Consider the following 13,040-nt stretch of genomic DNA (forward strand, 5'->3'; position numbering starts at 1 on the left):
AAACCTCGAAGTAAACCTCGAATCTCTATAAGAAATAATTGACAAAAGTACTCCATGAAGTCTCACAATCTCATAAATATATAACTCGGCTAGCTTTCGAGGGAGTAGTTAGTACGCACCGGAACAAAATGAGCTGATTTTGTTATCGATTAACTATGACCCAAACAACATCTTTCTTTCTAGGTGACAACAGCAATCCTGTCACAAAATCCATGGTAATTCGATCCCATTTCCATTCGGGAACCATCAGAGGCTGAAGTAAACCTAAAGGTACTTGGTGCTTGGCTTTTTCTTACTGACAAATTAAACATTTTGACACAAACTCTGATATGTCTCTTTTTATGCCCGGCCACCAATACAATCTCTTCAAGTCATTATACATCTTAGTACTACCCGGATGGATTGACATACAACTACTATGTGCCTCGTGAAGAATTTTCCCAATAAGCTCATCATCTCTAGGTACATAGACCCTATCTCGGAACATCAAACAACAGCCGGTACTAATCTAAAAATAGGATTCGTCAACTGTCTCACACTGAGTCATCTTGGCTTGCAAATCTTTATCACTCTTTTGAGCTTCACAAATCTCTTGAAGAAACATAAGTCTAGCTCTCAACTCTGCTAGAATCGAACCATCCTCGATTACGGACAACTGAGTATTCATAGCTCTCAAGGCAAACAATGACTTCCTACTTAATGCATCAGCGACCATGTTCGCCTTTCTTGGGTGATAGTCAATTACTAACTTGTAATCTTTAATCAACTCCAGCCACATTCGCTCTTGTAGATTTAAATCCTTTTGAGTCATCAAGTATTTTAGGCTTTTATGGTCAGTGAATACCCAACATTTCTCGCCATATAAAGGATGTCTCCAAATCTTAAGTGCGAACACCATGGCGGCTAACTCTAAGTCATGAGTCAGCTAGTTTTTCTCATACGATTTTAGTTGTCTGGAGGCATACGATATCACCTTACCTTCTTGCATGAGCACGCATCCTAATCCATTCAAGGATGTATCACTAAACACTACAAATTCTTTTCCTGGTGTTGCACTAAAATTGGAGCTTCAGTCAACAACGCCTTTAGTTTCTCAAAAGTCTGTTGGCATTTTTCCGTCCATTTGAACTTGACATCTTTCTGCAGCAACCTTGTCATCGGAGTAGCAATCATGAAGAATCCTTAAACGAATCGTCTGTAGTAACTCGCTAAGCTTAGAAAGCTTCTAATCTCTGATACATTCCTCAGTGGTTTCCACTCAACAATAGCCGAGATCTTACTCAAGTCAACTCTAATTCCATCACCCGACACAATGTGTCCTAATAATCTGACCTCTCGAAGCTAAAACTCACTTTTCTAAACTTAGCATACAACTGTTTATCTCTTAATGTCTTCAAAACAGTTCTTAAATGCTTCGTGTGCTCACTCTCATCACGAGAATAAATTAATATATCGTCGATAAAAACAATCACGAACTTATCTAAGTACGGCCAAAAAATATGATTCATCAAGTCCATAAACACGGTGGGGGCGTTTGTAGCAAAAGGCATCACAAGGAACTCATAGTGTCCATATCTCATCTGAAACACGGTTTTCGGCACATCTTGCTTCTTAACTCTTAGCTAGAAATAGTCCGATCTCAAGTATATTTTAGAAAACACCGTGACTCCCTTTAGTTGATCAAACAAATCGTTGATCCTTGGCAAGGGATACTTGTTCTTCACTGTCACCTTGTTGAGCTATCTGTAGTCTATACATAACATCATCGACCCGTCTTTCTTTTTCACAAAAAATATTGGAGCACCCCATGAGGAATAGCTCAGTCTTGCAAAACCCTTGTCTGTTAATTCTTGTAACTGTACTTTTAACTCCTTTAACTCCGTCGAAGCTATCCTATATGGAGCAATCGAGATAGGTGCCATACCAGGGACTAACTCGATACCAAACTCAACTTCCCTAGTTGGAGGTAATCCAGACAATTCTTCCAGAAACACATCCGGGTATTCACATACCACTGGCACTAACTCAATCTTTACTCTCGACTCTTGGTTATTCAACAAAAATGCAAGATAGGACTCATACCCTCTCCTCATGTATTTTTTAGCAGTCATAGAAGAAATCAGTATTGGTAAACTGTTCGATTCACCTGATTCAACCCAAATAATATTCCCATTTTCACATCTCAATTCAATAAATTTACTACCACAGTTTACTAACATGTTATGAACAATCAGCCAATCCATGCTAAGAATTAGATCAAATTTATCAAACAGTAGTAGCATGAGGTTAGCCAGAAAATAGTGGCCCCTAACCATTAAAGGACAGTTTCTACACACTTTGTTAATTATTACATGTTTGCCTAATGGGTTGGACACTTTTACCACAAATTCAGTAGACTCCACTAACATATTCTATTAGGTACCAATTTCATGCAAATATAAGAGTGGGTAGATCCTGGGTCGATCAAAGAAACTACAGATATATCATAGATAGAAAAGGTACCCGTAATCACATTAGAAGATGCACCATCTTCGCGGGAACGAATGGCGTATGTCCTTGTAGGCACTCTGCCCTCAGACCTTAAAGTAGAATCTTTAGGCGTACCTTTGCTGCCAGCCCCACTCCCAGGGTTCTTCTATGGTCTATCCCTCGAGGGAACATTACTGGCTCTCACATCTTCCTTTTTGTCTTTCTCCTCCATCTTAGGACAGTTTTAAATAAAGTGGTCTAGTGAACCACACTTGAAGTAGCCTCTATCATTACCTCAGCACTTACCGAAGTGTCGTCTACCACACTGCGAACACTCCGGTCTACTCGGTCGAGCACTACCAACGCTTGCAACGGAAGTGGTCTGAGCTTTAGATGCCACATACTGCTTATTCTTGTTTCTATTCGAGAATCTTGTCGACGCATTTGTTCGAGTAGGAAACTCCCTCGATTTCTTGGATGGGGTCTGAAATGATCTTCTCATTTTTCTTTTCTTTAAGTCACATGACTCAATATCAGCTCTCCTCTTTTCTTTAGGCAATTCTTCTGCCCTACATACTCTCTCAACAAGTACTACAAATTCTCTTAACTTCAAAATACCAACCAAAAATTTGATGTTTTCGTTCAAACCATCCTCAAACCTCTTGCACATAGTGGCTTCGGTAGATACGCACTCCCTAGCATATTTCCTGAGTCTCATGAACTCATGCTTATACTCTGTTACCGTCATTCGACCTTTCTTCAATTCTAGAAATTCTTTCCTCTTCTAGTATATAAACCTCTGATTAATATACTTCTTTCGGAATTCTTCTTGGAAAAACTCCCATGTAATCATCTCCCTTGGTACAACTGACACAAGGGTGTTCCACCATTGGTAGGCCGAGTCTCACAAGAGTGACACAACACACTTCATGCACTCCTCAGGGGTACAAGACAATTCATCGAATACCCTAATGGTATTTTCCAACCAGAACTCTACTCTTCTGGGTTATCATCAATTTTAGCCCAAAATTCCTCGGCCCCGTGCTTACGGATTCTATCTACCGGAGGTTTTTCTCTCCTGACCATTTCTACTTTTTGGGGAGCCATATAGGCAGGCTAAGGAATCAGAGGACATAGTGGAGGCGGAGTGTTTGGATTTTCACGAATGAACTCCGAGTACCAAGCATCCATCATATAGAGGTAGGCTTCTCTAGCCCCTCCACCCTAACTCAATGTCACAAGCTCACTTTCGACTGCCGCGATCCCTTCAGCTGGAGCCGGTGCATTACTTTTCACATCATCTACCATAGTTCTGTCAGGATCCATTTACTATATGAAAACACAATTTAAATTTTTCAAGAGTTGTCACACTATCACAATATATTTATGGCATGTATAGCTAGACTCGTACTCATGCTAGGTTAGCTCGAGAATCGACTAAACCATAGCTCTGATACCACTAAGTGTAACACTCCTTACCTGAGTTCAGTGCTGGAATAGGATATGAGGTGTTACCGTACTTAAACACATGCTTACAAACATTTCTGTACCATAAATTTCTGTCCAAATTAAAAAATTTTGAAAACCGAACATAAAGTCCCTAATACAAGTCCATGAGACCCAAAACACGTTTTGAAAAAGATTCGGGACTTAACTGAGTACTTTAGAAAACTTTGAAAAATTTCAAAGTAAACAGGGCACACGCCCGTGTGGAAAAGTGACATGCCCTGTGTCATTTTAACATGATCGTGCTGAAGGCCCTTGTCCCTCACATGGCCATGACACGCCCGTGTCTCAGCCCATGTAAAAAAACCTTGACATTCTGTTTTTAACGTCATCAACCAATTAAGGGCACACGGCCCAGGCATACACCCGTGTGTTAGGTAGTGTCCTCCACACGGCTGGGTCTCTACCCGTGTGTTTACTACCATGCATACTGACTTGTAAAATTGATGTCCAGGGGACACACGGCCGGTCTATACGCCCGTGGGGCAGACCATGTGTTACACAAGGCCTAGACACACACCCGTGTGTCTGCCCATGCGGACAAAAATAAGGCTATTTACCAAGCCTTTTTGCCACCCTTACTTATACCGACCTACACAATATCAACCAAAACCAATCCAAGCCTAACACATATAACCAAATCAACCACAACCATGAGAAATTTGCATCAAATGCATTTAATAATAATCAATATTAGCCAACATTAATGGCCTATACAAAATGAATATCACATCCATCATATGAGCCAACTCTTGTGGCTAAACTAACAAGACACTAAACAAAAGATCCAAGTCCCTATACATGCCAAAATCAAAATATTAAACTAGCTATACCAAAGCTTCAAGTGATAGTGTGATCGATGCCTCCGACGTCCCTTGATCCCCGATATTAGCTTGGTGGCACTATAAGAAAATAGAAAGGAGAGGGAGTAAGCATAAAGCTTAGTAAGTTGCATATAAATAAGTAACAACATCAACCATGCATATTATAAATCAACACAATATTCTTGAGTGAACATGAGTAAATATCACTACATGCTTATATATATCGCAAGTATAAACCAAAGATTTCAATATCGTCCCACGATCATTTTCATAGCTAGAACTTACTCATGTCATTCTTACCATCAAGGCCATATAACTAGACTCATATCTCATGAGTTTCGAATAAGAACCTGTACCACTCACAACGTGATTATATCATTCCATATAATTGTCATAAGCTTTTAAAATAACCCGTGAAACCATTTGGAATACTAAAGGATATTTGACAAGCTTTACATAAGAGGGTGAATTGCCGATGCCATGTTCCAAACATGGTTCTACACTGGTTCACCTGTCGAGGCCAATGCCATGTCACAGACATGGTCTTACACTAGCTCTCGTCTCAATACCGATGCCATGTACCAAACATGGTCTTACACTGGCTCTCATAATGTGGCCGATGCCATGTCTCATACATGGTCTTACACTAGCGCATATCAATGTCGATGCCATGTCCCAGACATGGTCCCACACTGCCTCTCACAACATCGCCGATGCCATGTTCCAAACATGGTCTTCCACTGGCCTCACAACATCGCCGATGCCATGTTCCAAACATGGTCTTACACTGGCTCTCACAACATCACCGATGCCATGTTCCAAACATGGTCTTACACTGGCTCTCATATCGTGGCCGATGCCATGTCCCAAACATGGTCTTACACTGGCACAGATATCACTCAAATTTCATGTCATGGATATCCAATCTATTCCTAGGTTCAACCGAGAATTTACCGCATTAATTTCATCATACATTATTCATAATCATATTATGAAAAATAAATCATTCAACACATAATAACAATAAAGTTACCTTATCTTACGTACAACTTACCTCGGTATACAAAAAGTGGACGACTAATTGGCTTTAGTCTACTAGCTTGGCCTTTCCCCGGTCTAGGTCTGAATTTCGTATTTCTTGATCTAAAATGATAAAAATTCACTAATTTAATCATCATATTAATTTATGCATTTCATAAATCATATTTTGGAAAAATAACCATTTTGCCCCTATATTTTCATAAAATTACAATTTTACCCCTAGGCTCGTAAATCATTTTTTATCAAATTTCCTCACTAACCAAGCCTAGCAGAATTCTTTTTATACTAGAAGCAGCCTAAAATTCCCATCATCTCACACATTTACCCCATAATTTATAACTTATGCAAAATGATCCTTAGTTAGGGTTTTCATGAAAACTACTTCACAAAAGTTGTTTGTTTAACAACCATGATTCATTTTCTTCCATAAAAATTTAGCAAACAACATGAGCACTCTCATGGAAAAACCGTAGACTTTTAACCATTTTGCAAAATATTTCTCTCATTAGCTAGATTATGCTACAAAGGTCCCAAAAGTACAAAATTTATCAAGAAAGGCCATCAAAATCACTTACTTGTAAGGGTAAAGAGTAGCTGAAATTTTGAAGCTCCAAAACCCCTAAAATGGCTAAAATTTTCGGTGGTGAAACAAGGGGTGAAAAAGATGAAGTCTTTTGTTTTATTTAATCTTATTTTAGCTGCCAACTTCACCAAATTTGGTATTTTTTTTACTCATCTTTGTTCCTATGGCTGACCACCCCTATTGAAATGGGTCTATTTGCCTTTTAAAGACCCCTAATTATGATTATCTAGCTATTTAACACCATTTTCTAGAAAAATAAAACTTTTGCTCTTTATTCGATTTAGTCCTTTTTCATAATTAAGCATGCAATTGCTAGAATTATTTCACCAAAATTTTCATGTACTCATATAAACATGTTATAAGACATAAAATTATATTAAAAAATAATTTCTCCGACCTCCGGTTAGTGGTTCCGAAACCACTGTTTCGATTAGGCCCAAAATCGGGCTGTTACAGACCACATCCCCGAAATTTGGCTAAGCTATCTGGCAATTCTTTTGAGATTTAATTTCTCTGCAACTGGAAGGCTTTGAGAATTCACTAAATCAGTTTAGAAGGTAACCAACTTATTATCCAATGCACAAAGTTTTATCAGTTGTCGCAACATTTATTTAGATGATACACTAAGATAAGATGGTGGTAGGCAAAATGATTAGTCTTAGATGGGTTGAGTTGTGAATCTAAATTGCAATCTTGCATCTCTATAGTTTTATGCAGGCGTCAAACGTTCCACCAACGGACATGAGGCATAATCTGCAAAAACAAAGACAAAGAGAAAGGGGAGGAGGAGGGGGAGGGGGTGTCACGCCACATATTTTTATTTATTATTTCGTCACTTTATTGGGTTTAATTTAAGTTTTATACATCCTACGTTCAATTCCTATCATTTGCCTTTTTTTTTTATTTATTTTAGCATGTAAAAAGGGATGATCAAACCCCTTAGACATCCGCCTCACTTGCCTTATAAGTAAAATTTCTTTTTCTTTTCTTTCTAGTTAACTTACCTTACATAATCCCTTTTCACTCCCATGACCCACTTTGGGTGCCTTTGTTCCCCTATTGTCATTTTCTCTCTCAACTACACACCTCTAAATTTTCATTTTTATCTATTATTCTTCACTTCTCCTCCTCCTTCAACCACCATTGTTTTTTTTTTTTGCCACCATACCACCACCGTTGACCACCACTTCTTCACCAAATCACCACCGCATCACTCCCAAAACCTCTCCTCTCTTCTACGCCTCCACCTCTCTTACCACCGCTACATAGAATTTTCATAGAATTTCTCGTCGATTTTTATCTTCTATTCATTTCTTCTGTTAAAATCGAATTTTTAATCCTCCTCTCTTATTTTTCATAGACTACACATGACTCATTATGAATGACGATTTCGCTAAATAATCTTCCAGTGTAAACAAATTATCGTGGAACCAAGGACTCCTCTAATTCTTGAAACTTTAGTAAGTAAACTTCGAAGTTCTGATATCGATATTTTCCTTTCATCTCTTAAGGCCAAAACTAATAATGTTTTTATGCGCCTATGAAGCGTTCATTTTCGTGCTGCTCGAATTTGTGTTCTTACCCTTAAGAGAAAGTACTCTCGCTTGGAAGATAGATACGTAGGTCTACTCATTCGACTTTTGGAATGAGACTTCAATGGTTTATTTTTAGAGTTTTACAATATTATTAATTTATTAATTTATTAAATATTTCAAAGATATGCTAAATCAATATATATATATATATGTTTTAGACTTAAAAACTTATTACAAAATCAAACATATGTTTTTACGACAACTAAACCTGTTTGTTTAAAATTCCAATATTTTATCCAACGACGATTTTTAATCAACAAACAAGTTTTTGTTAATTTTTTTTTCCGCTGCTAAAATTCAAGTTAAGAAGTCAACTTTAATATTCAAATTTTGATTTTTTCTCAAAGTTATTCGTTTTCTAAAAATATCTTCCTAAGAAATTCAAATCATAACATGACAATTGTAATATTCGAGATTCAACCATAGCGGCTAGACCGGGTTTAAGGATGGACCAAAAAATGTCAAACCTTTCCACCAGGCACCAACCGGTCAAAGTACAGCTAATCCAATTCAAAAGAATTCTCTTAACGGGCATGATACATGAACGAGCTCTTAAATTATGTCAACTGGCTTATAGTGATACTATCTGATCAACTGTATACTCCTTTATTCATAATTATTTTCCCTTTAAAGACAGAAAATCAGTAAGCTCAAGCACATAATTTAAAACGACAAGGCTAACATGAATAAATAGTTCAATCTTGCTGAGTTCGGTTTTACTTTATCTTGCGATAACAGGAATGTGAACTACTGTCTATGAGCTTGCAGAATAGGGCTGAACTTTCTTCTGCAGGAATTGCAGCATGTGTTCACGTTTCCAATTGTCAATTCTGCAAAATAATCACAGGAGTAAGAAGCCTCATTGTTTTCGCCAAAATGTGAGCAGGAATAATGCAAACGGAAAGTTGATAAGACTCTTGTTTCCTAAGTCTTAAGAAAGGCTGAATTTTATATGATTTGCTTTTCTGCATGTATCCACATATATGGAGAATAACAAGGTAAAACTTAGTGCATAAACAAAGATCATATTTATTCGTTTCGTATCTTTCTAAACAGCTTGAGAGCAAGCATAGAGGGAGAAAAAAAAGGGCCTAGGTAAAGAAAAAAAAATGGTTGGCTGTTAAGGACCAAAATTTGAATGAAGAGAAATATCATGAGTTTGGCCAAAGTAATCTGTCCAAGTATTCCTCTTTATTCAGTGGATATTATATGTCAAATATGAGCAAAAGATAGAAGGCACCTAACCTTATGGTTTCCTTATGTTGGCCCTCATCATCCAACATGATCAACTTGGGAGGAGAATTGAAAAGATATTGAACTTTAACTGTTGGAAACTTGTCCTTCTCTTCTTCAATGAAACCAACAATTTCTGGATAGAATACTAGTTTCCTCATGCAAACTTCCAGTATTGCACCTGAATAAGTAATCTGCAATTGCAAGAATATAGATGCAACTTCAGAAATTAGGAAAAGATTTAAAGAAATAAAACACAGCATGCAATACCAAATTTAAGAAACTTCTATTCCCATTTAAAATGAGAAAGGTGATTGAGAACAACAAATATCTAGAATTTAGAAGCTTTTTGTTCTGCAATCCCATCATATATGGTTCGCTTCCACCTTTCGCCCTTTTTTTAGGGGATAAATATCATTCCCTTTCCCCAAACAGAGCAGCAAAGAAAAATGATCTTAGAATATTTCTTTTAGGGGATAAATATCATTCCCTTTCCCCGTTCTGACTAAAGAAATGCAGGACTAAGTGCAAGTCAGAAATGATCTTAGAATAGAGTTGTTGGTAGAAGGCATTTTAGAAAGAAGATAAGACATGATATATATTTCTTACATGCAAAGTCCACGAAGAAACTTAATACCCTTAATATATATATATATTGGTGTAATACCCTTAATATTTAATACAATTAAAGAGTGTCATTGTATCTGATGTACCTGCAGTACAATTATATATGCTAGAGATTCAATAAAAATGTAAAAATCCATGAACTCTTTTGCTAAAACGCAACATCCTCCTTTTCACAAGTCTCAATATAATCTGGGAATTAAATGACGCACCAATAGAGAGCAGGAAAATATCTTTTTTAAAGAAAAACAGGGAGGATAAAGTGTAAGAGAGATTTAGAAAAATTACATGAGTGGTTAAAAATCTATTAAAGCATAAAATTTTGAACCTCTCTCCCGTGCCAAAGAAACCCATCTCCAAAGCATGTTTCATACCTTACTTGTAGAATCATCTGAGTCTTCTGTGCAACATTTCAAGCAGTCAGATATCAACTCTGCCATCAAAACACATAGACATAGTTACAGTCAGATTGATGCATGTAATGCACATATCAATTATTTGGTCTTTATTGTTGAGTCTAATATTAAAGATAAACACACCAAAGCAGCTGTGTTGTTTAAATTTCCAGTGTCACTCATTTTTTGTTAATGAAATGCGTTACACTTGGCACACAATGATGGTTCAGCATACTTGAAATAGCATCATCAAGCAGAAGAATCACAAGGCAGTTTCATTTTGTACTGAAGGCACAAAATAGTTCTATTTCTACATAATCAGTACAGTTAAAATGTTCCCAACTGCACAGGAAGATGACAATCAAATAGGTAACCATTCAGCTTTTTGGTGCTAGATACAGCTCACAGCAGCTAACTGGAGCTTAAGTTAAAATCCAAATGGAGCCTAAGGAATTTAAGGAGGCAGGGAAATTAAACACGAATGGAGCCTAAGGAATTTGATTACGCAAAAAGGAGACAGGGCAATTTGAAAAACAATAAAACTCTAATACTTAAAAATTAACTAGGATTTTCCTTAAAAAAAAAAAAAAAGCTTCCTAATGGACATTGCAGATGTGGTATTGAAATGATAATCACTTTAGAAATTTTGAAATTTTCAATAGAATGGAGCCATAGCTTGAGAAATTTGAGAAAGCAACTGGCCTTTTTTTTTTTAATAATCGTTCTGATCATATCAAATCTTTTTAACACAATTCCTAGAACTACCCATTGCCCCTCTCAACTCATAAATAGCATAAATTGGGGGATAATGTGCTCCTACGCATTCGAACCCACCTATTCATGTATTTGCAACAATCTGCCAATTAAGCTAAGATGGAACTGACCTTAAATTGGAAATTCTAAGTCATTTAACCACTTAAAATGTTGCTGCCTACTACAAAGATGCTTATATAGAAAATTATCATGATTATTTGAAATTTGACCATATTACAAAGAGATGCATTAGTGCCAACTGGAAAACGCATCAAAATCGATAAATAACCCCCCCCCCCCCAATTAAAGATTAGACAAAGCCCTCTGATACCCTAAAATCAAAACCCAGAAATTAAAAAATAAAAAGTAAACCCAGACTGAAAAAACCAAAATTAATCCAAAGAATTCACCTTAAATTTCCAAAATTTAATCAAGCAAACCGCTATAGCAGCATAAAAAGGAATTTTCAAGTTTGTTTTCCAATTATTTTTTGAAGAGGATATTGATTCAGTACCTTTGTCCTTGACATACTCAGAAAAAGTGTTGCAATCAGAACAAAGGGCTAAACCCGTGAAACCCAGATCCTCACATTGCTTTGAACTTAGCTGTTCTTTCGATGATGATACAATCACAAAGGAGGCAGATGGAATTAAAATAACTATTAACACCCAATAATATAACGTGAACCTCAACATCTCTATCTCACTTTTACAGCTTCTTTCCTTTAACGAGTCTTCCTCTTCAAAGTTGAAAGTCGCTTCCTTCGCTTCCAAAGAGGAAAGAGTACTTTTTGAGTTCTAACCTCTTAAAAAGGGAAACCGGAACGCCAGTGTTGATAGCGAAATAAAAACGATGTCGTTTGTTACTTTAACAATGTAAATACAAGTCGCTACCTTTGTCCATAAGTAGGTCAGGTTTGGGTCGGACAAGTTTCTTACCCACTCAATTTTTTACGAGATGAACTTCAAAAGTAATCATCTAACTATTAGGTCATCTAGGTTAAATATTTTTATTTTAATTGTTAACATTATTAAAATTTAACATTTCAGTCACTCTTTAGTTAAATCACTAATGATGACCTTTTTATATTTACATAATAATAAATTTAACCCTTTAATGTTTACAAATTCTATTAATTTAGTCCTAAATCTTAAAAATTAATAAATTTACCTATCAACTTTACATATTCGGTCAAATTAGCCATGATTCTTAAATACTAAAAGAATTAAATACAAAAATTATTTAAAATTTCATTATTCAATAAAAATACATAAGATTTATATAAATACATACAAAATTATAAATAATTATAAATAAATAAATATTTTTCTCATTTTCTAACATGAAATTTATTTATTAAATAATAATTTTATAAATAAAATAATTTAAGGGAAAAATCATGAAGAAGGCTTACGCAGTTTCAACTTTTCTCTTTTTTCAACATTAATGACTATCATGCTCAGGTTAGGTAAAAATATTACTTAAGGTCGAAAAAGATGAGTGTAACACTCCTCGCTCGACCCGATTGTTAGGTTCGACTTATAGGATGCTACATTCATTGTCGGAGTAACTACAATCATTTTTGTGACAGCCCAAAATTGACCCTAGTTGGGATGTGGTTTCGGGACCACAAAATCGAGGTATAAAAATAATTTAAAATTTATTTTGATGCCTATGATATGTGTTAAATTGTGTGTGACATTTTTGATGATTTGATTTAGTGTTATAAATGTGAATTTCACTAGAAAGGGCCTAGTAGTAAACTTTGAAAGTATGATAGGAAAATGTGTGATGACTAATTAAAGCATGCATGCAAAACAATGGACTTGCATGTCAAATACCCCCTTTTTATAGGTGGTGGCGGCCATGGCAAGAGAGGATGGGCAAAACATGTCATAAACATGTTTTGTTGGTGCATTAGGGAGAAATAATAAACAAAGGAGTATGGGTAAGAAAAGAATGAAAAAAAATGTGTGTGAGTGTGGTATTCCCCCCCATTGCCGTGAGTTGTAGAGAA

General features: G+C 36.2%; 1 protein-coding gene across 1 annotated transcript; it reads right to left on the bottom strand.

The window, feature by feature from the left end:
• Positions 1-8,605: 8,605 nt before the first annotated feature.
• LOC108450458 (uncharacterized) lies at positions 8,606-11,826 on the bottom strand. The gene is made up of 4 exons (XM_017748097.2): positions 11,538-11,826; positions 10,250-10,308; positions 9,264-9,445; positions 8,606-8,848 (listed from the first exon to the last, which is right to left on the bottom strand). The coding sequence occupies exons 1-4, from the start codon at positions 11,716-11,718 to the stop codon at positions 8,773-8,775; spliced, it is 498 nt and encodes a 165-aa protein (XP_017603586.1). The 5' UTR covers positions 11,719-11,826; the 3' UTR covers positions 8,606-8,772.
• Positions 11,827-13,040: the final 1,214 nt, after the last annotated feature.

Source organism: Gossypium arboreum, chromosome 5, assembly GCF_025698485.1.
Source record: "Gossypium arboreum isolate Shixiya-1 chromosome 5, ASM2569848v2, whole genome shotgun sequence".
Taxonomy (NCBI): domain Eukaryota; kingdom Viridiplantae; phylum Streptophyta; class Magnoliopsida; order Malvales; family Malvaceae; genus Gossypium; species Gossypium arboreum.

Excerpts from the sequence above, each read along its gene's own strand:
- LOC108450458 (XM_017748097.2), bottom strand. The coding sequence starts at position 11,718 with ATGTTGAGGTTCACGTTATATTATTGGGTGTTAATAGTTATTTTAATT. Across the intron at positions 9,446-10,249 it reads CAGATGATTCTACAAGTAAG|ATTACTTATTCAGGTGCAAT; the intron begins GTATGAAACATG and ends TTGCAATTGCAG. Across the intron at positions 8,849-9,263 it reads CAACATAAGGAAACCATAAG|AATTGACAATTGGAAACGTG; the intron begins GTTAGGTGCCTT and ends ATTATTTTGCAG.